Source organism: Hippopotamus amphibius, chromosome 6 (genome assembly GCF_030028045.1).
Source record: "Hippopotamus amphibius kiboko isolate mHipAmp2 chromosome 6, mHipAmp2.hap2, whole genome shotgun sequence".
Classification (NCBI taxonomy): domain Eukaryota; kingdom Metazoa; phylum Chordata; class Mammalia; order Artiodactyla; family Hippopotamidae; genus Hippopotamus; species Hippopotamus amphibius.
The window spans coordinates 42722648-42745223 of record NC_080191.1 but is presented as its reverse complement, the minus strand read 5'-3'; the positions used below and the strand labels follow the sequence as shown (position 1 = coordinate 42745223).

The 22576-nt window shown below is 42.5% G+C and overlaps 1 protein-coding gene across 2 annotated transcripts in view; it reads left to right on the top strand.

Annotated features, from left to right (window-relative positions):
• Nucleotides 1-505: 505 nt before the first annotated feature.
• Nucleotides 506-22576, top strand: part of MAP3K5 (mitogen-activated protein kinase kinase kinase 5) — a 194417-nt gene continuing 172346 nt past the window's right edge. Inside the window, exon 1 of one of the 2 annotated variants that reach the window (XM_057737704.1) lies at nt 506-1801. In XM_057737704.1, coding sequence (XP_057593687.1) covers nt 1381-1801 — 421 coding nt within the window. In that variant the 5' untranslated portion in view covers nt 506-1380. The remainder of the gene's footprint in view (nt 1802-22576) is intronic. The other variant, XM_057737705.1, reaches the window with a different exon arrangement.

The following is a 22576-nucleotide window of genomic DNA, read 5'->3' as shown; positions in this document are numbered from 1 at the left end:
GTATAGCACCGGTTTTCTATCTCAAATAAGTATGCGCCGTGTTGGGGAAATCTTAAGAACCCAAATGGGAATGCTATACCATTCAGCACTTGGAACTAATTATTCACGTTAGCAGAGCAACTGAACATTTGCAAAGGAAAAGTACCAGGGGCAGACCGGATACGTCTAGCCTGCCACTTTCGGAGAACCACTGTCACTAATACACCGACCTCCAGTCCAGGCCGGCTGCAGGCCGGTGGTTGAAATCCTCCCGCCTAGTGCAAGGAGGGCCTCCCTGCGCTGCCCTAGTCCTGCCAGCGCCGCACACGGACCAGAGAGCGCTGCAGAGCGAGACCGGCTGGGCCCGGAGGGGGGCGCCGTGGCCACGCGGAGCGCTGCAGATGCCTCCGGCGCTGGCTCAGAAGACCGGAGAATCCGCGCGAGAGACTTTTTTTTTCTTTTTTTTCTTTTGCGCCATCCTGTCGTCGCCTGCGCTCCGGGCTTCTGCCTACTCCGGGTCTTCGCGTGGGGAGACGGCGGGGGTGCCGGTAGAGAACCTGGGCCCCGCGCGGCGCTCGGGACTGGCTGAGGTGCGGGAGCCGCGGCGCGGTCGCTTTCGTCCGGACTCGAGCTTCCCAGCAGCGCCCTCCCCCGGGGCGGGCCCTGACTCTCGGTGCCGCGACGAGTGGGCGGCAAGAAGCCGGTGGCCGACCGGGCGAGCGGCTGCGAGGAGAGGCGGGACTCGAGCGGCCAGGCTGGTGCCAGGACCGAGCGGCCGCGGCGATCCGCGGAGAAACGGGACCGGGGAAGGAAGGAGGAAAGAGAGCAGATGAAGGGGAGCTGCCGGGGAGGAAGGAGGCGGATCCTTTCGGCGGCCGCGGCCGCCGTTCCGGGACGCAGTCCAGGGAGTCTGCCCGCCCGTGAGGTGCTGGCCAGGTAGCTCCCCACCCCGAGCGCGCCCTCCCCGGCCCCTCCCAGAGCGCCCGGCAAGGAAGGAGCCGGGACCGTGCTCCGGGTGGCCGGGGCGCACCGCACCGCGAGAGCGGCGCCCTCGAGCCGCACCGCGGCGCAGGTTCGCCAGCCGACTTGTCCGCCCGCCAAGAAAAGGAAGCGCTGTCCCTTCCCGCTCAGCCCGGTTCCCCACCCCTTGTACTCTACACCCGGCGGCGGGCGAGCGCCGCGGCCACGGAGGCGCCGAGGAGGGGCGAGCCGCCGCCGGGCAGCGGCGTGCCTTCGGGGGAGAGGGCGCCGGAGAGGAGGCGGCGGCGCGGCGCGGAAGGCGCGACCCGGGATGCCAGCTGCTTAGCCCGGCGCGCGCGGAGCAGCCCCGAGCTGTGGCTGGCCAGACGGTGCGGCTGGGCGGGGGACGCCGCCGCCGCCGCCGCAGCCCGGCCGGGAGAGATGAGCGCGGAGGCAGGCGAGGGCATCACTTTCTCCGTGCCACCCTTCGCCGAGGGCGGCAGCTACCGGAGGGGAGGAGCGGCGGCGGCCGAGGGCGAGGAGAACCAGCTGCCACCGCCGCCACCGGGCAGCTTCTGGAACGTGGAGAGTGCCGCCGCCCCTGGTGCCGGGGGTCCCAGTGCCACCTCCGGGAGCAGCGCCACCCGGTGCCGGGGCAACTCTGGTGGCGGAGGCGGCCGACGGACCACCGTGGCATATGTCATCAACGAAGCGAGCCAGGGGCAGCTGGTGGTGGCCGAGAGCGAGGCCCTGCAGTGCCTGCGGGAGGCGTGCGACACGGTGGGCGCCACCCTGGAGACCCTGCATTTTGGGAAACTGGACTTTGGGGAAACTGCGGTGCTGGACCGTTTTTACAATGCAGGTGCGTGTGCAACCCCTTCCCCATCCTCCGCGGTCAGGGTTCACTTTTTCTCAGGCCGCCGCAGGGAGAAAAAATGTGTTTGTTTGTTTTCTGTTTTTTCCCCGCCCTGGGCAAGAAAAATTAATTTCTGGGCGGCAGCCGTGCTTCCTACTTATTTACTTCTTGCCCCACCTTGGGGGCAGCGAGCTGCGCTGCGTGACTGCTTCGGCCGGGCGCTCGTCGCTCTGGGGAGAGAGTGTATTGGTGTGAGAGTCTGACTGCCCAGCCACCGGCCGGCGCTGGAGCCCTGGGTGCGTGTGGTCCTCTTAAAGAACTATTCTCCCGCAGCGCGAGATATCTGCCCCCATCAGCCCTTCTCCATTTAGAGTTTTGGTTTCTCTTTTGTTAGGTTTGGCCCACATTTTCCTTCTGTATACACCTGTGCCTGTTTTAGATGATGTCCTCATTTTTTCTGTGTACTTTGGAGAGTACAGAAATCATGACTTCTGCCGCGCAGCTAGCTGCACGCAGAGTGAATCTGTATGAATTCGTTACCTTAAGTTTAGTGGCTTGATTTATAAGTGTGAGTGTAAATTTTGACTTAATGGTGGTTTCGAACAGTAAGGTTCTTGCATTTCTGATCACGTAGAAGGTTTTATATTCCAATCTTGTTTCCAGTTCTGATTCTCTTCAGTCTCTTCAAAACACCTGAAGTAGGCTTATATCAGTCTTGGAATTCAGCCAAAGCTGAATATTTTAAGAACAAGAACTTCATGTTAAGGAAGCCAGACTAAATAAACTAGAACTTTGGTTCTGGTGTGTTTTACAGTCTTGGTCTTCATAACTGGACATGAGTATAATATATTTTAGCTTGGTTCTCTGTGCGGCTTGCTTTCCTAAACAAGAAACATAGCTTTTCTAAAAATTACAACACTTTTATTTTTGGATTATAATTTGGAAGAAGTTCCAAAGAACTGAAAGATATGTGAGGAAAACACCCAATGAAATACTAAGCTTGTTTTTATTGCATTGATAGATTGGGTATTTTTTATAAAAGTAATCTTAAACTCTAAGCTAATCTGAAAGAGTTTCCCAGTAAGGCCCATGTACTGTTTATTCTTCAAATACTGTCTCTGGGAAAGGGAGAGAGAAAGATTAGAAAGGACCAGACATTAGAAATGTATCTCATTTAATCCTTCAAGCAAGCCTGTGAAGGAAGTACTTAGTATCCTTCTTCGATAAGAAAACCAGGGGATCCATCACTGGCCCAAGGTCATAGGTAACGACTGGGCAATGGAGGATTTCCCTTTGGGTGCCTGACTTTAAAAGGTCTGTCTTCGCCCTTGCACCTCCATTTAGCTAGGCTGATTTATTCTCAGAATCAAGAGAGGAAAGCGTCAGACTCCTGTGATAGAGACCTGGCAGGGACCTTATGAGCCATCCAGGTGCAATGTGGAATAGTGGGGAGGAGGACACGTGCTGGGAAGACTTGTGTTTCCGGGCTAGCTCTGTCCCATCCTGCTGCTTTGTTCAACTTGGGCAGGCCCCCGTGTCACCCCTGCCTGTGACATGGACTCTGAGTTCTCTCATTCAGCATGATGTTGAAGATGTGACGGAACGAGGATGGTATCAGTTTTGTCCAAACCCTTTGTTCTTCTAAACTGAGGGCAGCCAAATTTGATAGTAGAACTTGACTTCTGATTTCTAAGAGAGTGCTCGCTTGTCCTCTACCAGGGTTCAGCAGATTTTTCTGTTAAGGGCCAGATGGTGTAAACATTTTAGACTTTGCAGGAGGTGTCTCTCACAACTCCTCAACTATGCAGGTGTTACTCAGGAGGAGCCAGAAAGGGGACCTAAACAAATTAACGTGGCTGTATTCTAATAAAACTTTGTTAATGGACACAGAAATTTAAATTTCACATAATTCACAAAGTATTATTCTTTTGATTTTTTCCCCCCAGCCATTTAAAAATGGAAGAACCATTCTTAGCTTGCAAGCCTTACAAAGACAGGCCTGGCAAGGTTTTGGCCCCATGCTGACCTTTGCTCTACATCTACTACCTCCACCTGAAAGTTGAATCATTATGTTATAGTGGGAACAACAGCATCCCTCAAGTTCCGTCTGAGGTTTCAGCCTGGCTCTGCTCTGAACCATATAATTGTGAGTGAGGCCCTTTGTCTCCTCAGTGGCCTGTAAAATTGACCAGGGATGGAAGTAGAGGGGAAAAATGGAACTAAATTTCTAAGATTCCCTCATGTAATCCTGTGAGTTTGCAAAGGGAAGGCAGCAAGGTGTATGGGGACAGAGCATCTAAACAGGAGTTTTAACATCTGGATTCTGGTCCTGGTTCTTCTCTCATTTGGAGCAAGTAATTTAAAATCTCAGAGATGGATTGTAGTAATTGGGCTCTGAGATTCCTTCCAGCCTTCAAATTCTGTACTTTAAAATTATAACAGTATTGATTAAAAAATGAATCACTTCAGTGCATAGAGATGAATGAACTGCTTGTATTGATATATATCATGTTGCCACCTCGAGGAGCTCAGGGTTGGTGAGAAGCACAGATTCAAGTCCTGGTTGTGAGGGTCTACACAGAATGCCTTGGGCTTCCAGGAAATAGCTTCTAGAATCAAACTGAGGGGTGGGGTTCAGAGGTGACCCCTAGCCTGCAATAGAATCGAAAGCAAGGAGGACTTAACAAGGGCCTCAGTATTTAAAAGGGAACATTGGTGTTCGAACAGCTCAACTTAAGTGAATGAATAAGAACTTAAAGCTTGGTTACATTTTTACAAACTTCTGCTATCTATGTGTACTGGTGTTTTCTAAAGACTAGATTGCAGTTAAAGGTTTTCACTGATTTTCCTTACTTGATTATCGTTCAACTGTAATTGAGTTTGTTCTTTGACTACACTTGTCATTCTCTCTTTCATTCCCTTTCTGAGAGGAAACTAATGTTCTGTCAAAGACTTTATGAAAATTCATTGTACTTACATATACAAGACTGTCACTCAGAGATGGCAGTTGCCAAGCTAATAACACCCCTTCCCAGCCCCCTGCTTTGCAGGCAGTAAATTTCTGTAAAACCTAAGAGATGTCAGTGATACAGATGTCAGTGATACAGATGTCCGTGATGCAGAACTACTCCATTCAGGTAGGCAGACCCCAACTGACAGGGTCTCAACATTTTTTTTAAAAAAATGAGCATTAGTTTTGTGAAGTATGACTCGAATAGGCTTTATTATTCTCCTACTTTGCTTATGAGAAAACTGAACCATAAAGAAGTTATATTTGTTCACTCAAGCTAAATGATTCAAGGTTGCTGCTTAGAACCAGGAGCACACTTTTTCTTAGAAACAGTATTATAGATGGTGGTTAGATTCAGGACTAGCCTATAAGAAGCCTTGTTCACTCAGTGTGCTTAAAGTGTGAAACCCATTCATCTGTTTAAACATTCAGGAAAATTATGTTCCTGCCAGCCTAAAACTGGGACTTTGAATACATCTCTCCTTGTGTTAGGATCAGGAATTTTTGTGTTCATCTAGCTTCTGGTAACATCCTGGCTGGATGTAGGAGTATCACTTTGGATTGGTGGTGTTGAGAAGAGGGGCTCTGGTGAGGCAGGGGACAAAGGAAGGATTGGGAGGCTTTGGGGGAGAGGAGGGAGACTGGGCAGGGAGGGAGGAGGAAGGATGCTCAGCAAAGGAGGCCAGAGACCAGCAGGGGATCCGTAAACACTTTCACCTTCTTCCCCTCCAAACCTATTTATGGTCCTTGATTTCCAGCTGATGTAAGACCCCGGGACAGTGCTCTGCTCAAGGCTACCTCACTCCCTCTCAGGGGGCTCAGGATTGGATGACTGCCTGCTTCCCCTTTCCCTGTCCCCAGCCAGTACATCGCCTGGCCTTTCTCTTAGGCAGGCTCTCTGCAGATCACAATCTCTTACTCAGCCTTTCACCTAGTAGCAATGGTGGGTAACAGGGAGGAGACACATGCAGGTTGAAATTTTAAGAATTTGGCCTTTGTATTTTCATCTGTGTAGTGTTCCCGCCATACTTGGGCTTGTAAAAGTCACCCATTTGGGCCATGTCACTGGAAAGGCATCTGAACTTTCTGGGTTTGGTTCCACTTGCTTCTAGCACAGCTCCTTAGGACTTTCAATCTTATTTGATAACGAAACAAAAGCAAAAATAATCTTTGTCTCATCTCTCACACAGACTGAGAAGTTAGGGTTAGGGTTAGGCCCGAGAGTCTTCTAGCTCACTTCTGCATTTTTTACTTTTAAATCCCGTGAGACTTTTATGTATACTGTCTCACATACTTGGAGGGAGAAGGTGGCATCAGTATTTCCTAAATAGCAGTGCCCTTGAACCGATTTACAAAAATTGAAGACTGACATGAGTTTGTCAACATTTTATTTTTCCAAGTAAGGATATTATAGAGAGAGAAAAACAAAACTTGATAACCAGCCAGCTACTGCCACGATTTCTTAAAAAGAAAGGGTTTTTTTTTTTTTTTAATGTTAAATTAGGGAAGGCATAACCTGAAAATAAAGAATAGCTTTTGCATACAATAAATGTATGGAAAATGCATTATTTATTATTCTTTTTCCCATTTCACCATGATGGATGAAAACTGTATCCTACCAATCAACAGAGCAGTATTTGAGAATCTCTGGTCTAAACCACCTTACAACCCCTTCCCATGTCCAGTCACTGCTTCTTCACCCAAGCAATAAGCCTTAGGAGAACTATCAAAAGAGCAAACATAGGCAAACTCATAAAGAAAAAGTCTAGTTTAGGAAGGGATTAAAAAAAATATCCCAGTGGAGTCCCGCTCATGGTTTTTCTCTGGGCTTTTGACTTTTTGCTGGCATATCATTGCCTACCCACTGTGAGCCCAGAGCACTGTGTTACTTCCTACTTTCTTGGAGGCAAAGTTAAAATTTTCCAAAAAGAGCTTTACTAGAAAATTGGAGAAAAGCAAAGGGAAAAAGAAAACTCCAAAGCACGAAAATACGTTTGTTTTTAGAGCACCCGTCTCTTACCCCAAGTGGTCAACTGCAGGTGGTCACCGCTGGTCCCGCCTCCCAGGCTCCCGGGATCCTGGCTTCTGGCCTCAGCTTGGTCGCCTTTGGTCTGCTTCAGATACTCATCAGTTGATAGTTCAAGTTGATTTCACCTCTAGGTGAAGCCTAATTATAGGCACACAACTTGGCCTTGTCTCACCAGTGGCCTTGGCTGGTGCCAGCCTTCTGGGAGTTCTCTGCTACAAGTCAGTTCCCCTCTGGTGGCTACAGGGACTGTCCCCTGCTTCCTGTTTTGGAGGCCTGGTTAGAGCCCCGTTCAGTTCCTGTTTCTAGTTTGTAGGATAAAATTGGTTCACTGCTTCTTTGTGGAGCAGTGGCAGATTGACAAGCCCAAAGCCCAATGAATGTGCAGATCTCCACCAATAGGTACCAACTGGTTCTGCTTTGCAAGTAGTTGCCCCAAGTGGATCCTTCAGAGAGCTCTGTCTCATACCCTCTCTTCTTCTCCAATAATCTGACACCTATTTTGATGAGTTTAAGTCAACATCTCCAGCCAGAGATAAAAGCCTGAGGCAAGATGAGAGTTGAGAATGTAGTAAATGAGGTGGAAGTGGGCAGTGTTGCAGGAACTATAGCTATGTGGGTATCAGGAAGAAACCAGTAACCAACAGCCTTGGGAAAGCTATATCTTGAAGAACACAGCCTCACTGTCCCATAAACTGGATATAGATAATGGAGAACTGGTTATGCTTAAGAAAGATACCCCTTATTTTCAGGGAGCAAAATTAGATTTGCAAATTTTATTCGTGGCATAAAAGAAAAATAGGAAAGCACAGCAAAATTATACATTATTTAAAAATCCGCTAGTGATTCTAATACGTTGACTTCTTTCGTTGCTTTAATATATTGGCTTTTATCTCTGGCTGGAGATGTTAACTTAAGAAACTCATCAAAATATGTGTCAGATTATTGGAGAAGGAGAGAGGGTGTGAGACAGCTGATTTTCAAAGTCTTCTCTAATTATTCCAAAAAAATTTTAAAGTGAGTACTAACATCTTATGTGAGTTTTATTTTGTAATTTTTTTTTTCCTAAAGAAAAAAACAAAAAATACAGAACCCAGGCTACATTGTGGCAATTCTCTTAGGGGACATAGAAGAGAGGTGAAAAAATTTAAATGTTAATGGCATCTCCTACTGAAAATCCTAGCAGAGCAGATCTGTGTAACTTGAATGCTTCAGAAGTTGCGCAAGGTAACAGTAAACATTCCATTACAAGCAAATCTTTTCTGTTACAGTAGGTAATCAACAATGGGCAAAGCAATTGCCTTTGGTATATGATTCATACAGGAAGGAAGTTATATTCCTTTGTACAACAAGGCTTTAAAAGGAGTCACGATCAATTATATTAGTGTTTTCCAGCACTTTTAGTCTCTTCTGAGAACTCTTAAGAAACAGAAACATGGAGGGGAACTACCCTGGTAAATTATCTGTGGACGTTAGGCCACCTGACTGCTGACTCCAAACCATATAAAACCAAGTATTTGCCTAAGCCAGAGAATTCCCTCTCCTTTCAAAATCTTAGTTACCCCTATTTCTTACTTAAAAATCAACCCCAAAGAATGAAGGAAACCCAGGCTATTACATGTCAAATACCTCTTGATACCACATCAAAGTTTTCTCATAAGTTTATTGTGAGAAATATCAGGTTAGAGTCAAGGCAACCAGGACCAGGACTGTGATTCCTGCTGTCCAAGGCCATGGTGGCTTTTGTCTCTAGCTAGGTATTTTCCAGGTTATAGTTTGGTCACACTGGGGTGTAGGTGATTTCATGTGGCTAGATCAGAATGATAATGTAAATGTGTATTGTTCTATGCAGTGAAGCCCTCTTTTGATTATCTCATTTGCTCCAGAAAATAAATATATGTGCATTGTAGTTCTCTATATTTAACAGTTGAGGAAATACCTCCTTGGAGAAGGGTATTCGACTTTGGCCAGAATAAATCAAGTTGGTTGAATTGAGAGTCGAACTCACATCTTCCAACTTCTAGATAATCCAGCTGTTTTCCTCAAGTTTTTCCCTTGCAGTGAAAAACATTTCAAAGCACATATGCTGTTTAAGAGGATCAGTTCTAACATCTTGGTCCATGATAGTAGGATTAATATGAGGAGAAAACCAGTAAGATATTAAAATCGGTTCAAAGGAGAATTTGAAGAGCAGATATTACACACACACACACACACACACACACACACACACACACACACACACACAATTAGGAGTGCTGAAATGAATTTGTTGCCAAACTGACTAATGTACTATAAGGAAATTCTATAAATATAAGTGTTGGAGTCATCCTTTCTACAGGGTGGAAATCAGTTGTATCTCTACCAAACAATACTCATTTGTATTGCTGTGGCCAGGTATTATTTGCATTACTATCAGATTTATAACTTATTGTTTATTCCCAAAGCATTATAAAATGGTTTTATCACTAGAAGGACAGTCAAAGATGCTTATTTATTTATTTATTTTAAATCAGGTAGTTCCCAGAGGGTGGCTTGACCAGAACTAAGTCAGAAATACACTAGTGTGTTGCTTGCAGTGTCCATTTATATACTGGGAAATCATCATTTTTAATAATGGGAACTTCAGTAATCTAGGCCACTCCAAATAGGTTTATTTTTTGGAGGAAAAAAATGCTTATATTTTAGAGGGCTGGCAAATTGCTATAAAACTCCACATGCCAAATACATTACTTTGATCTTATAATTTAAGGCAAGTCATACCCAAATGAACACCATGCATTGCTGTGTGCCAGGTGCCATGCCAGACACTCTGCGTGCCTGATCTTATTCAGTCTTTACAACAGCTTTATGAGGCAGATAATATCAGTGGATCAGTTTTACATATGGGAAAACTGAGACCCTGCAGGGTTATCCACGTTCCAGTGCCGCTTCGTAAAACCAAGTTTTGAACCTGACTGTCTGATTCCAGAGTCTGTTCACTTATAACTACGCTCTCTTGTCTCCTAGAAATAAATTTTCTGTTTGAGAACATTTAAATTATTATGAATACCATGATTACAGTCTTCTCATCAGTAGACACTTATTGACTACTTTAAATCTGCAAGATTTCTTCCTAAGGTCTGCACAGAATTAGGTTAAAAATGCAATTGTTGCCTTTTATGGTGCTACAGTCTGCCCATTGAATTCAACAATTTAATAAATAATTATTGGGAGCCCTTTAAGAGCCCTACAAGGTGATGCTCTAAGTAGGGAATACATGAAAAATCCAAGGGAATTTTTTTAAGGACTCCATAGTGGGTGATTTCATTCAACTGGGCACATGAGAGTGGTGTTCATCACTGCTATAATAGATGTGAAAATGCATTGAAAATAAAAATCTTACACACCTGTAAACTATGCATTAGGCTCTTCACTTTATTTTTATATGAAATCAGTATCATGTTGAAAATTATTTAAATAAATACCCAGATTTTATTAAAAACTTTTAAGGTCTTTTATAAATATCGACAAAATCTTTTAAAATTGACTTTAAGGAGGTATTGTAATTCTTTAACAAAGAAGAATTTTTAAATACTGACTCATAGAAACAAGTACAGTTATTACTTGAGACTTAGAATCTTTTTTCTTACATATTGTTCTTCTAGTAATGGAATTTGATCTGTATTTAAATTCTCTTGTATTAATCCTTTCAGTCTGTGAAAAAAGTCAAGGCTATTTTAGGTAATTGCAACATGCTAACAATGTATTATCAATTTAGGATTCCTTAGGCCTGTAGTCCATGATAAAATAGTGTTGCTTGCTTGTTGATAATGTCTAGGGCCCATGTATGGTCCATGGTTGACAGAAAATAGTCAGCTTGAATGCCATGTTATTGAATGGCTGGGCCAGAATGAGAATAGTAAACAAACAAACAAAATTCCATTTAGATAATGGCATCTACCTGGCAGGCGTATCAGATACAGTGTTGATGCAGAACCGTATCTGTATTTGACGTTTCTAAGCAACATTATGAATGTGTGTTGTACTTAACCTTTCTAATTATTTTGAGTCACACACATACAGTTGATGTAGGTTAGCTTTACCAAGACAATTTCTAGATTTTTAGGAACTGGTCTTGGGAAACTAGCTGTGGTTGATCGAATGAAAATTCAGATCTTCAGATCTGGACAGTAGGATTTTAGTTTTTCTAAACTCACTCTTGGTCAGTTTACTGTTTACTATTTATATACAGTCAGAGTAAGAAAAGTTTCTAGACTATGTAGAGGGGAAGAGCCTGGCTTTAAAACCTAACGTATCTGAGTTTGTGTGTGTGTGTGTGTGTGTGTGTGTGTGTTATTAGTTGCACAACACGGTTGAGGTGTACGTTGTTTGGCTTGACCTAGTGAAATTCGAGAACAATGTTGTAGCTTGCACGTGAGTTATGACGAAAATCGTTGGCTTAACTTTTCTTGCCCAGCAACTTAGTGCCGCCAATAGTTTCCGTGCTTAAAGTACACTTGGCAGTTGGTAAATATGAAACACAGTTGCAAAGGAAATGCTAACCTAGACTCTTCACAGAGTCCTAGACTCTTCTTTCCTTTATAAATTCAGTAGGGTAGACCATTTATTTAATCATTAAATATGACATGTGAGTGGGTTACCCAAGGACTGATGCTGCTGTGTTTACTAGAATGTCAGCCTGCATATCTGCATTTGTTTTGTTTCCAAAGTCTGAAAGTAAGTGTTGTCAGCATTATGAAATCTTTGCACAGTCGGCTATACTTTTGACTTAACATTTAATTTCCAGGAGTATTTTGTTAGTGTTTACTGGTCCATGTAGCATACATTCAGATGAGTGGAACACTTGGTCATAAGTTTTTATTTTGATTGAGTTATGTCACATCAAGGTGTAAGTGACAAAAATTCATACTTACCATGAACATAGCATGTTTACAAAGTTCACTTTTTAAGGTTCTTTGAAGAAATGAGTTAGATGCAAAGATGTGCTAGTTAAGAAGACAAATTACAAGAGCATTTACAAGCTACTAACATGTAAATATTCATCAGTGTTCATTAATGACAGGGTTAGGGAATGGCTTGCTTGGATTTGTGGAAAGTTTAAAAGTTTAGACAGAATCATGTTGTCGATTCTTTGTTTAAGGCAACAGAAGTCAGAAAAAAGGCAGACAAGAATTGTGGGTGACTGAGCTTAAGTAATCTCTGTGGTTTTATGGTTACATTCATAACTGTCATTCAGTGCCCATTTATGAAATCTTGGAAAAGGTAAAACCTTGATAGCATGAGAGTGATATTTTTCTACGTCAGCCAAATCTCTCATACACTTGGAACCAAAGTTAAGATATTGCTGTATCTCTCTGGTTTGCCTCCAACATTGACACATATTTTCACTGTTTGGTGAAAGGGAGATAAATAATGGAAAACTGCTCCTTCACAATTTCCAAGCTTCACAGAGCTCAGGACTCTGCATTTAATAAAACTCTGTTTTATTAAATAAGCAGGTTTCATCTTATTAAATTTATAGTGAACATTCTTTGTGCTTGATAACCTCTTGATTATCCAAGGCTGGTAGCTGCTTCTTATTACCTATTTCCATTCTTTTTTTTTTTTTTAGCTCTTTATTGGAATATAATTGCTTTCCATTCATTTTTAAACTTGGAATAGCCCAAGAGGGGCTAGACACCATCCTGAGAAACAAGTGGGTTGCTCACACAAAAGCTGTTGCCACTGTGTTGTGACACTGCTTGGAAATTTTGAACAAAATTGTACTATGATATTTCTATGTTGTCATGCCTTAATTTTCCCAGACCATCGTTATTTAATACATTTGTGCTTTCCTCTGAAAATATCCTGAGACGTGTTGGAATACGTTTGCTGAGACAGATGTATGAAAGTAGCCCTGATTTTTCTGTTTTCAGATTCCACTTTTTCGGGTTGGTTCTCCTTGGTTTATTTGTCAGGGGAGCAAGAGTGTGTTCCCTAGAGTTCTGTGCCAGAGGATAAGCCAACTTAATTTGAGAAGATTTTCTAAGAAAATTAAAGGAGAAAAAGAAGCTGTGATGGAGAATCCAAGGCCCTCATCTGCTTTCAGTTTTTAGTTACCTGGACTAAATTCTGAAAGCTCCATTTAAGGCTTGGACTGGCTTATAAGCTTCTGATGACTTTAGTTTGTGAGAATTACCTTCTCAAGTCTTGTCATTGTCCCCTTTAACCGCAGAAGAAAGTGTTGCCCAACATTTGAGCTGTAATATGTACTTAATATATGGTCACCAGGAAAATTCCTTCTTGTATTCCAGCATATTGCATAGTTATTTGTGAGCTGGAGCTTAGCGTTCTTTTTCATTTAAGCTAAGAACAATCATGAAACTATTTAACTCTATTTTTTAGCCCCTCTTTAATATCTATTTTTTTTTTTGCGTGTTTACATTAGTCTGTTATCTCTTAAAATAACCTTCTAAGAACTATTAAATGCATCTTTGTTTACTTGATTCTTTGGGGGATATTAAAAAAAAAAAGCAAAAAAAAAGCTGTTGCTCCGTAAGTCTTGCATCAGATGCGAAATGACTAAGAAGGAACAACCGAAAAAGTCACGTCCAATGTTGTAGGATAATGAGAAATCCTTTGTTAGAAAGGTCTGACATAGAAGAAGCAGTTTCAGGTACTTTAAAGTATTGTTAAAGTATAATTCCACGTCTCTTTTCCTTGTCTGTCTTGTTTATCCTGTATCTCTAGTACCTAATACAGTGCTTGGCACTCGATGTGTACTGATGGTTGAATGAATGAATATTGCATTTTCCCCTCCTGGAGTTCAGTTATTGATTTTGATGTCTGCCTTTTCTACTTAAGTGTGACTTAAGTTCCTAGGTGGCAAAGATCACATTTTGTGGATCTTGACATCCCCCAGGTCTTCCGTATCTGTGCTTGACCTATAGATCTGTGCTTGATCATGAAGGGGCCTCTCTTACTGAATTCAGTGAAATCAACCCTTCCTTTGAGGGGCTCACAGTCTAGTGCAGGAGACCAGCCTGTAAAGATAGAGTAGGCTATGCTGATTGCTGATTGCCATACTAGAGATTTATATGAAGTGCTTTGAGAACACAAATGACAGAGGATTCTTCCAGGGAAGAAGGGAGTGTGGAGGAAGTTGGCTAAGGCTTTGGATAGAAGGTGATATTTGAATTGGGTTTTGAAGAATAACAGTGAAAGCGCTTATTATGTGCCAGGCATTTTAAATTATGAGCATAAATGAGACTCCCCATAAGAAAGGTAGAATAAAAAGAGGGCCTATGATGGAACAGAGACAACACCAGCATTTAAAGATGGACAGAGGAAGGCATCAACTAGTGAGAAAAAGAAGTGGTCAAGAGGTAAGACAAGGGATGGGGGAAGTTCAGAGAGTGGAAGAGAGAGGAAAAGAGTGAGCTAGCTGAAAGTGACACGACGAGGTCAGAAGTCAGTAAAGTTGGATGTTTCAGAGAAGTAACTGGACTTGGAAATTGGAAAGCCCCTGATAACTTTTGCCAGAGCAATTTCAGGAGAGTAGGTACGGTGGTTGTCTGGAGTAGTGTCTTGAGTGATTGCTGGTGAACAATGGGAGGCATATAACGAAGAGTAGTCTTTAAAGAAATGTGTCGCAAATGAACCTATCTACGAAACAGAAACAGGCTCACGGGCATAGAGAACAGGCTTGTGGTTGCCAGGGGGGAGGGGAGAGGGAGGGATGGACTGGGAGTTTGGGTTTTACAGATGCAAACTGTTACATATGGAATGGGTAAACAACACGGTCCTACTGTATAGCACAGGGAACTATATTCAGTATTCTGAGATAAATCATAATGGAGAAGAATGTAAAAAAGAATATAAAAATATAAATGAGTATAAAAATATAAAAATGGAAAAGAATATAAAAAAGGATGTATAACTGAATCACTTCGCTGTACAGCAGAAATTAACACAACATTGTAAATCAACTATACTTCAATTAAAAAAACAGATAAATGAAAATAATTTAAAAAAAATGAACCAATGTGTTGGTGAGAGAAGCACAAAGAGAAGGCAGCTGCTGGAAGCAGCGCAGCCGGCTCTTGGGCTAAGGGACCTTGCCTGGTCCTGCCGGTGTTTATGCCTTAGAGACACGATGAGGTCAGTAAGCCTTTGTGGGCTCAGGTATTATTTAACACTGTTTCTGTGGGAACATGGAATACAAATTCCCAACCACTTTCTTCCAGAAAGAACTTTGGAGCATGACCCTTTGTAATTGTACTTGTTTTCTTGGCTAATTGTAATTAGCTGAAAGTAGAGTTGCTTCTCCTTGTGAAATTGTGTAACAGATAAATTCGATTCACAGTGATACAGGTTAAGTTGAGGGTTCTTTACTGGTGGGACTCAGTTTACAGAAGTGTAGGACTTGTTCAGGAGGTGAAAGGGTTCGCTAAGAAAATGGATAGCTCAGGCTAGGTAAGTTTTTCATTCTTCTCTCCCCAGTGGCCGGATTTCACAGGTTTTTGAAGCCCAAAGAATAAGAGCTGAGATCAAAAATGCTTTTGTTATTTTCTCAGCCACTTGAAACACTTCACTGCATATAACACTGGCCACTTATAAGTAAAAGTGATTCTTAAAGGAAAAGAGATCTTTTTTTACTTAGTGCCATCTCACTTTGTAAACCTACGATGGAAACACATTTTTTTAAAAACTCTGATTGCTTTTTAGGCTTTCTTCACCTGAGGTTCCAAACCACTCCGAGTGGAGGGCTGCTCTGACCACAGTACTGGATTACTTTGAAGGTGTTTTCACTACTGGACAGGCCCCTTCACTTGTATTCTCTGTCTGTTTGTCCATTACAAAAGAAGCTCTCTCCTGAAAAAAAAAATCTTATCTGACTAATTTCTCTTGTTTTACTGGCTTATCTCGGAATCAGCTCCCTTTAGCCTTATCTTGTATGCATCCAGTGAAGGACACCTGTATCTGATGTTGACTTCATGTTTCTAATGATACCCCCTTAATCTTTCGTGCCGTAGTTAGCACAGTAGGAGAGAGAAGGAATACATTTACTTAGAAACATTTGCTTAGAAACATTTCATTTACCTAAGGTCTTTCTCTCTCTCTTCCTCCTCCTTCTCCTTTCCTTTCCCCTCCCCCCGCTTCGCCCTCCCCTTCCCCCTTCCTCTTAGTCCTTCCCTCCCTCCCTGCCTCCCTCCCGTCCTGCCTTCCTTTCTTTCCTTTTTAGAATAGGAAACCATTACAGAGCCCGATCTTTTAAAAACTTGTCTTAAAAATCAGTGATCAGGGTGAAACTTGAATTTTCTAAAAGAGCATTTCCAAAGAGAACATATTTTTAAAATATTGGGTTGTCAAGATAGTACAGAATCTTCTTTGATAATAATAATAATGGTAATTACAATAATAAAAAGATTAGAGTAGAAAGGTTTAGTTGTATAGTTTTCTAGCAACATTATGGGGATTAGCTGGATTTCATTCCTTTTGTACACGTGAAATGAACAAAATGCCCTTTTTAGGGCATTCAGTCAGATGTTTCCCTACTATGTCTTTTTAGCACAGAACCGCAGAGCTGTAGGTTTAACCACCTGATGTATATGCCACACCTGCTTGTGGACCCACAGATACCTTCAAACTCATGTCCCTCCAGAAACTGGTCCCCTCCTCTAGTTCCTTACATCTCATTAAGCGGCAGCTAACTTTCAAAACCAGAAATTTGCTCCAGATTCTTTTAAAATAACCATAAATCATACACATGTTAATAATACCAGTCCTTTATTTTTCCCAATTTATTACTTTATTTTCTTAGTTTGATGTTTAGTTTAATTTTTTTGTTAATTCTTGGCACATTTTTATGTCAAAACTATTATCATTTGGGAATTCTACTGTAGCTTTTAAGTGTAGATTCTTGCTTCATCCGTAGATCTGAGAATTATTCATTTGTATTTTCTTCTAGAAAGTTTATTAGATTTTCTTTTCACACCTGACTCCATCCTCTATCTTGAATTAATTTTGTCGTAATGATGTAGGGAATGTAATGTGTCTGTATTCCAATATACTGTGATTGACATAAGTGAAGCTAAGTGAAATTTATAAACATTTTTTAATAGCACTTAATGTTTGTTCATGGCAGGTCTGAACTACATCCGTTATTTCTGTAAGTGATCTTGTCCCTTGCTCTTAATATTACATAATGACCCCAGCCCATTTCTCAGAGGGAAAGGTACCCCCTACATGGCCTCCCTTCCCCTTGGAGGAAGAGGCAAACTCCTGAGGTCATGAAGATTTACACCTATATTTTCTTCTAAGAGTTTTATAGTTTTTTGCTCTTGAATATAGGTCATTGATCCTTTTTGAGTTAATTTTTTATATAACACGTGAGGTAAGGGTCCAACTTGATTCTTTTGCATGTGGATATCCAGTTGTCTCAGTACCGTTTATTGAAAAGACCATTCATTCTTTTACTATTGAGTTTTCTTGGCACTCTTGTCAAAAATCAGTTGACTGTAAATGCATGAGTTCATTTCTCAATTCTGTTCCATTGATCAGGATGTTTATCCTTATGCTAGTATTACATAATCTTGATTACTTGAGGTTTGCATTAAGTTTTGAAAAGGAAGAAACTTTGAAAAAGAAGTATGAGACCTCCAACTTTGTTCTTCTTTTTTCAAGACTGTTTTGGCTATTTTGGTTCCCTTTGTAGTTCCATGTGAATTTTAGGCTTGCTCATTTCTGCAAAAAAGACAGTTGGGTGTTCTTCCTATTTTTAACTGTTCCTAATATCCTTTCCTTTCTTTTTAAAATGTTTCCCTTCATGTTTCTTTTGCCTTTCTTGGCTTTTCTGACAGCCGATCTCAACTTTTGCTTTTTATTTATTGGCTATCGGGCTGATTGTGGAACCATGGACTGCAGAATTTTCACGTTTTGGTCATTTATTATCATTATCACACTCAGGGATGGATAGATTTCACTTCCTCCCTCCCTCCCATCCTTCCTTGCTTATTTTCCTCCTTTCTCTTTTTCTTCTTCTCCTCCTTCCTTTCTGTGGGTTTTACACTTATCGGAATTAGGGATGTTTGTAGAGCCTGACTTCAGAATAAATGGGGAGTCACTATTTACCTTTATCTGCTTATTACCTAAAATTTAAATATTTAAATGTGAAAAGTCAAAATATTTCTCGAAAAGGTTATTGTGGTGATAAACTTACCCATTGTGATTTGGTTTCTCATACAAAACATAGAAAATCTGGTTTTTGTAAGAAAAACACATACTGAAACATTAATTTTCCTATAACATACTTGTTAGCTCATTCTCTTTCTAAAGGTAATCCCGGTCTATAAATATTTCCAGGTTTAGCACTCTGCGTTCTGCAGACTCATCATCTTAGTGTTAAGATATTAGATGAAGGAATGGAGTTTATTATTATTAGATTTAACTTGCTCGAGGGATTTCCCTGGTGGTCCAGTGGTTAAGACTCCACGCTTGCAGTGCAGGGTGCGCATATTTGATCCCTGGTTGAGGAACTAAGATCCTGCATGCCACGCGGTGAAGCCTAAAAAAAAATGCTCCATGTGGTCTTATGTTAGTTTAATGTGAAACCTTCTCTGAACTGTTACTTTAACTTGGGTGATCACAGTGACATGCTCTTTGCTCTGTAAATCTCTCAATGATCTCCAACCACAGATTCCAACCTGTCTAGTTCTGTTGAGCCAGATCTCTACTACCTAGAACCCTAAAATGCAGTTGTTGACTGCTGGGTCAGGTAATGAAGGGAATGAGTCAAAACTCCAGTAATCTATCAGTCTGTCCATTACCATGGGTGAATCGAGGTAAATTGGGTGTGGAAGTATGGAACAGTAAGGGCACAGACTTGACCTACTCTGCTTTGAGCCCAATGGTGCCCAGCTGTTTTTTTTTTCCTTTGAGAACTTTTATTGAGATACAATTGACATAAAATAAACTGCATATATTTAAAGTGTACAATTTGATACTTTTTTCTAATTAGTAATGTATATATGGCAATCCCAATCTCCCAATTCATTCCCCCCAACCCCCCCCCCACCCCCCGCTTTCCCCACTTGGTGTCCATATGTTGGTTCTCCACATCTGTGTCTCTATTTCCGCCTTGCAAACCGGTTGATTTGTACCATTTTTCTATATTCCGCATATATGTGTTAATATACGATATTTGTTTTTCTCTTTCTGACTCACTTCACTCTGTATGACAGTTTCTAGGTCCACCCATGTCTCTACAAATGTCCCAGTTTCATTCCTTTTTACAGCTGAGTAATATTCCATTGTATATATGTACCACATCGTCTTTATCCATTCATCTGTTGATGGACATTTAGGTTGCTTCCATGTCAGTGCCTAGCTGTTTTTGATTTTAAATTGTGAAGTGATCCCAGAGGTCATCCTTATGGGCAATTCTTTGCTGAGTTATTTCTTGTACTTGTTCTGAAGGGGAGACTAGAACTTCAACTCAGAAACATACCCTGCAGAACAGTTGGTGCAGATTTGCAGGTGAGGTATTTAAGGGGACAGTGTCTGACTGCTCTCCAGGGTGGGCATGGGGTTCCTGGCTTTACCTGCAGCTTCCTTGGTTTCATGCTGTACCAGGTAGATTCCTGCCCAACTTATGACCTGTGGCGCAGCTGGGAGGGCTCTTTGGTGTTAGGGACTGTTTCTTGAGATGTTCACATTGGGGATTTCTCTCTCCACTGATCAGAGGACTAGAAAAAAAATCATGTCTTTCTCTTGAAGGGAGGGAAGCCATATATTGTAATGAAGGAAACGTGGACTGTGGCTCTGACAGACCTCTGTATTTGAGCCTTGACCCTGCCACTTACTGGTTCTGTACTTCTCTAAGCTTTATTTTCTCATCTGTAAGGTGGAGGTCAAAGCAGTCACTGCCTTATGGGTCTCTTGAGAAGGTTAAATGGGATTGTGCAAGCAAGGAACTTTGCAGCGTGCCAGGCAGGTCATAGACCGTTGGAATAAAAAGGACTTTGGACACCATTTAATCCAGTACTTTATCTGATGCTTGAATCTACCAAGAGGCTCTTAGACATGATTTTATTATGTTGCCATATTGCCGTATAAATTTGATTTTGATGGAAGTGGGGACATCTAATGATGACTTCCGACTTTATTAAAATACTGTTTATTAAAAAGTTCTCCACTGCCTGGGCATTTGGGGCTGGGAGAGCGACGCAATCCTGGAAACAGATGTGTGGTGATCTTGGTGCCCAAAGTGACAGATTTGCAGAGAGCTGAGAGGTGAGCACAGCAGAGTTCACACGTTTCATCTCCCCATGCGGTGGGAAGAACACATGCTTTAGGGTTCCGAGGCTCGCTTTGAGTTTCAGTTCTGCCTTGCATATCCTCTCTGCAGTGAGAAAGCCTCTATTTACCATTGTTTTGAGGATTAACTGAGAAAGTAAACGTGAAAGGAGCGGGCGACATTTGTATATTCAGCGTTGATTTATGATTTTCATTTTTCTGTGTGCTGCCTAGCAAACCATACAAAATGCAGCGGCTTCTACCAGCAACCTGTCATTATCCCTCACAATTTAGGGCTTCGACGAGGTTATTCTGGGCGGTTCTTCCGTTTCGTATGTAGTTGGTTGGGTCTGCAGTCATCTGGAGGCTGGATTGGGCTGGAACGTCCAGGAAGGCTCATTCCCATCCCTGGATGTTGGTGGGGCTCTCTGTGGTGGCCTCAGTTCTCCTCTCGTGGCCTCTCCACATAGCCAGGTTGGACTTCTCACATGGTGTTTGCATTCTGAGATGGAGTGTTTCTCAGAAGAAAGAAGTGGAAGCTGTTAGTTCTCTTATGTTTTGGTCTCAAAATTCTCAGGACTTTTGCTGCATTCTGTTGGTCAAAGCAGTCACAGTGCCAGCCCAGACTCAAGAGGAGAGGGCTAGCTTAATGGGGAAGTGGGCACGTGCAGACTGGGGGTAAGGAATTGATGATGGTGGACTCTGGAAACATCCATCACAGTCGGAATGTCTTTGCACACTTCTGCCCACCATGTGGGTGTGCACATGGGCAGGGGGCTGATCCCCAAGTCAGCACCTCTCTGCCTGCTTCGCTTCCGTCTAGCAGCTAAGTTATGGAGAGAAGCAAGGCCTGAGCCTCAAGGAGAGTCACTGAATTTTGAGAAAGAAGCAATTAAAACTCAAAATGGAAGGTACCTGAATGGATTCAGCACGAATATGCTTTATATGGAAAACCTTTTTTCCTCTATAATTTTTTTTTTCCTCTACATATAGGGCTGGTAGAAAATTTGCTGTCCGAATACTGTCCTGAGGCTTTTTGCTGTCCACCAGAAGAACGTTTGCCTTAAAACTGACCTGTTTCCCCACATAGTTGGGTCTATTGGGATTAGATGGTTGAACAGAGACTGGACAGCTGAAGATTTGCCCTGGCTGATTCTTGAAGTAGATGAGGCAATGAACAGTTCTGTGGAAATCCTTTTTATACATCCAAGACTCCAGGTCTTTTTTATTCATTCACTCATTTGTTCATTCATTCAGTTATGGGCCACACCACACAGCTTGTGGGATCTTAGCTCCCCAACCAAGGATTGAACCCACACCCTCAGCAGTAAAAGCATGGAGTCCTAACCACTGGATCACCAGGGAACACCCTAAGACTCCAGATCTTAACTGACTTGTTATGCGAAAAAAGTGGAGAGTGATGCTTTTTAAAAATCTATGCAAATCAACAGGCATCCAAGACTCACTACCCCATCTCAGCTTTGGGAATGGACAGAATTTGTCTTTCTTTCCCTCCAGCTGTGCAGAAGGCAAGACAAGGAAGGAGTAGGACCACAGGGAGGACCAGGTGGTAGCAATGGCATGGCCGTCAACCAAGAGACCTCAGGAGCCTGGGAATAAGAAGGGCGAGACACCTGCCCCGAGAGTCAAGTGTAGATATAGGCATGTGGTTCGTGGACTAGTTTAATCTGCAGGCAACCTGCCTATGCCTAGAGAAGTTTGCAGCCAGCGTTAAAGTTTCCTGAGAGATAGAGTACAGGAAGCACTTTCCCTTGAGTAATCCCCTTGGTGCTTTCCCCCTGTTTAATTCTGCTTTAGAAGCTCCACTAGAAGGTTACTTCTCTTTTTGTACTTTTCCTACTCTAAGCCCTTCCCCTGCCTTGCCCTCCCATTCTCTCTGCCTCGTTTCTGGTGCCGTCCATGGGTGGTTGAACCAGTGAGGAGAGTGAGCCAACCTCTCTTTCTGATCTTTGCCCACAGAACACCTGAGAGTCATGTGCAAACATGGGCAGACAATTCTTGGCTGGGTATCCTATCAAATGTACTGTTTATATTTGGAAAAAGCATTGGTTCTTCTACTTGGCGAGCAAAACGTATCCAAGCTTTAACCATACAAAGTCAGGAACTCCGTTGTTCTGTTTGCTGTTTCCTAACCCCACTCCCTTCCCCGTTTGCTACCTGCCTCTTTCTTGCAGCTCTTCTCTGGCAGGGCCATCAGTAGAGATTTTCCTTTCTTATTTTCATCCCTCGATCCAAGTGGACAGTGTTGTCCTCCGCTTAAATTAGAAATCAAAAGTATCCGCCTACCTGCCTTTAAGGTCAGGGATCTTAAATTTAAAGAAGCTGAAGAGTTGATTTTAAAATTATTTTGTTTCCTTTTTCTGATACCTTGCTGGTGAATGAAAACCCTGGTCATCTTGAATTTTTGGTGGAATTGCTGGCCGAGCCAGTCTTCCCCAAGCGAGCT